Source organism: Berghia stephanieae, chromosome 2 (assembly GCF_034508935.2).
Source record: "Berghia stephanieae isolate SIO BIC M18660-M18661 chromosome 2, UCSD_Bste_1.3, whole genome shotgun sequence".
In the NCBI taxonomy this organism is placed as follows: domain Eukaryota; kingdom Metazoa; phylum Mollusca; class Gastropoda; order Nudibranchia; family Aeolidiidae; genus Berghia; species Berghia stephanieae.
The window spans coordinates 15,517,993-15,520,492 of NC_088361.1; the positions used below are offsets into that span (position 1 = coordinate 15,517,993).

Here is a 2,500-nt window from a genome sequence, read left to right on the forward strand (position 1 = left end):
GGATATTTATTTTTCATGCTGGCTAGAACTTTTCATATGCCTTGTGATCAGAATGTGTAAAAGTCAAAACATGATCAAATGTATGTGTTTTTTTCCCCTCTGGATACCCTTTATGCTCGCCGGAGAAGTATTTCATACGGGCGTCCGCCATTGTTCCGATAGTTTAGAGCCAGTGTTACTAAGTTACCAAACGTCATTAGGAAGGAAGTGACGTTACGACTGTTGAAGAGTATTGAAGATAGTGAATTTTATTATCATCCGTTTTAAACTGCTTACAATGAGGGTGATGTTGTTGTCGTCTTCTTGTTGTTGTTGTTGTTGTTGTTGTTGTTGTTGTTGTTGTTAGTGGTGGTGCTGGTGGTGATATTTCTTTTAACATCGTTCCTATTTCTTGTTTGTTGTTTTATTCTAGGAGCCATCGGCAAAGAGGGCGGAGAGGAGAGCAAAGACGGAGAGGATGCGGAGAGCGCCGAGTTGGAGGAAGCGAGGAGGGAGATGGAAGAGAAGAGGAAGGAGAAACACCGAAAGATGGAAGAAGAACGGGAAACGATGAGGCAGGGAATCAGAGATAAGGTGAGTAATGATTATACTTGGTGAGTAACTGGTAATAGAAAAGTAGAAAAGTCGTGATGTCACACCTTTCGGTTCCAAACTGATTAGAAGTGTGTCAGAGATAAGGCGAGTACTGACTACACTTGGTGAGAAGCTGTCGATTGGGTAGGAAAAGTCGTGATGTCACATATTTTGCTCTTCCGGTTCCCAACTCTTTGAAAGTGTGTATGTAACAAGTCCTTGGGATGACGAACAACTCAAAAATCTCAGTAATATGTCATTTGTACGTTATGTGCTTCTGTAGAAAAGATAGATAGGTAGAGAGACAGAGGTAGTGAGAGAAAGAGAGAGAGAGAGAGAGAGAGAGAGAAGGAGAGAAAGAAAGAAAGATAGAGAAAGAAAGAGAGAGGGAAGGGAGAGAGAGAGAGAGAGAGAGAGAGAGAGAGAGAATGAGAGAAAGAAAGAAAGAGAGAGATAGAGAAAGAAAGAGAAAGGGAGGGGAGAGAGAGAGAGAGAGAGAGAGAGAGAGAGAGAGAGAGCCATCATCACAGCCACAACCATCACCACTACCACCACCACCAGCACTACCATCACCACCACCATCACACCTACCATCACCACCCCCACCAACACTCCATCCACACCACCACCACACCCCACCACACACACACATCCCCCACCACATCACCAACCCACCCCAACCACACAATCCCCCACCACCACCACACAACCCCACCACACCCTACACACCCACCACCCCACCACCATCACCACCAACACACCCACACCCACCACCACCTACCACCTCACACCACCATCACCACCACCACACCACCCATACCACCACTACTACCACCCACCACCACCACCACCACCACTCCACCACCACCACACCATCACCACCACCACACCATCCCCACCACTACCATCACCCACACCACCCACCACCACCACCACCACCCACCACACTACCATCACCACCCACCACACCACCACATCCACCCACCCACACTACCATCACCACACCACCACCACACCATCACCACACCACACCACACCACCCACCACCACCACCACACTATCACCACCGCCACCACCACCACCACTCACCACCACCTACCATCACACCACCACCACCATCACCACCACCACACACACTACCATCCCCCACCACCACCACACCACTACCACCCACCACCACCACCACCATCCCACACACCACCACCACCACCACCACCACCACCAACCATCACACCCACCACACCACACCACACACCATACCACACACTACATCACATCCACCATCCACCACCACCACCACCACTACCACCACACACCACCACACACCACCACCACACCACACCACCACCACCACCATCACCACCACCACCACCACCACACTACTATCACCACGCCACCACCACCACCACTACCACCACTACAACCACCACCACCTACACCACTACCACCACCACTACCACCACCACCACCACCATCACCACCACTACCACCACCACTACCACCACCACTACAACCACCACCACCACCACTACCATCACCACTACCACCACAACCATCACCACCACTACCACCACCACCATCACCACCACTACCACCATCACCACCACCACCACCATCACCACCACCACCACCATCACCACCATCACCATCACCACCACCAATACAACAACTACTATCTCAGCCATCATCCCAACCCCCATCCCCATCCATCCATTATAATCGATGGATGTTTAATATCCCTAACAACATTAGCCTACTACTCTACTAGGTCAACACATAGCGGTCCGAACATTAATAGAATTAGGGGTTCTTGTCATATTCTCTCTCTCTCTCTCTCTCTCTCTCTCTCTCTCTCTCTCTCTCTCTCTCTCTCTCTCTCTCTCTCTTTCTCTCTCTCTCTCTCCCCCTCTCTCTCTCTCTCTCTCTC

General features: G+C 50.3%; 1 protein-coding gene across 6 annotated transcripts in view; it reads left to right on the forward strand.

Annotated features, from left to right (window-relative positions):
• Nucleotides 1-2,500, forward strand: part of LOC144964381 (complexin-like) — a 225,067-nt gene that overhangs the window by 165,936 nt on the left and 56,631 nt on the right. For all 6 annotated transcript variants that reach the window (XM_078898562.1, XM_078898565.1, XM_078898560.1 and 3 more), the window contains one exon: nucleotides 413-573. In XM_078898562.1, the coding sequence (XP_078754688.1) occupies nucleotides 413-573 (161 nt within the window). The remainder of the gene's footprint in view (nucleotides 1-412; nucleotides 574-2,500) is intronic.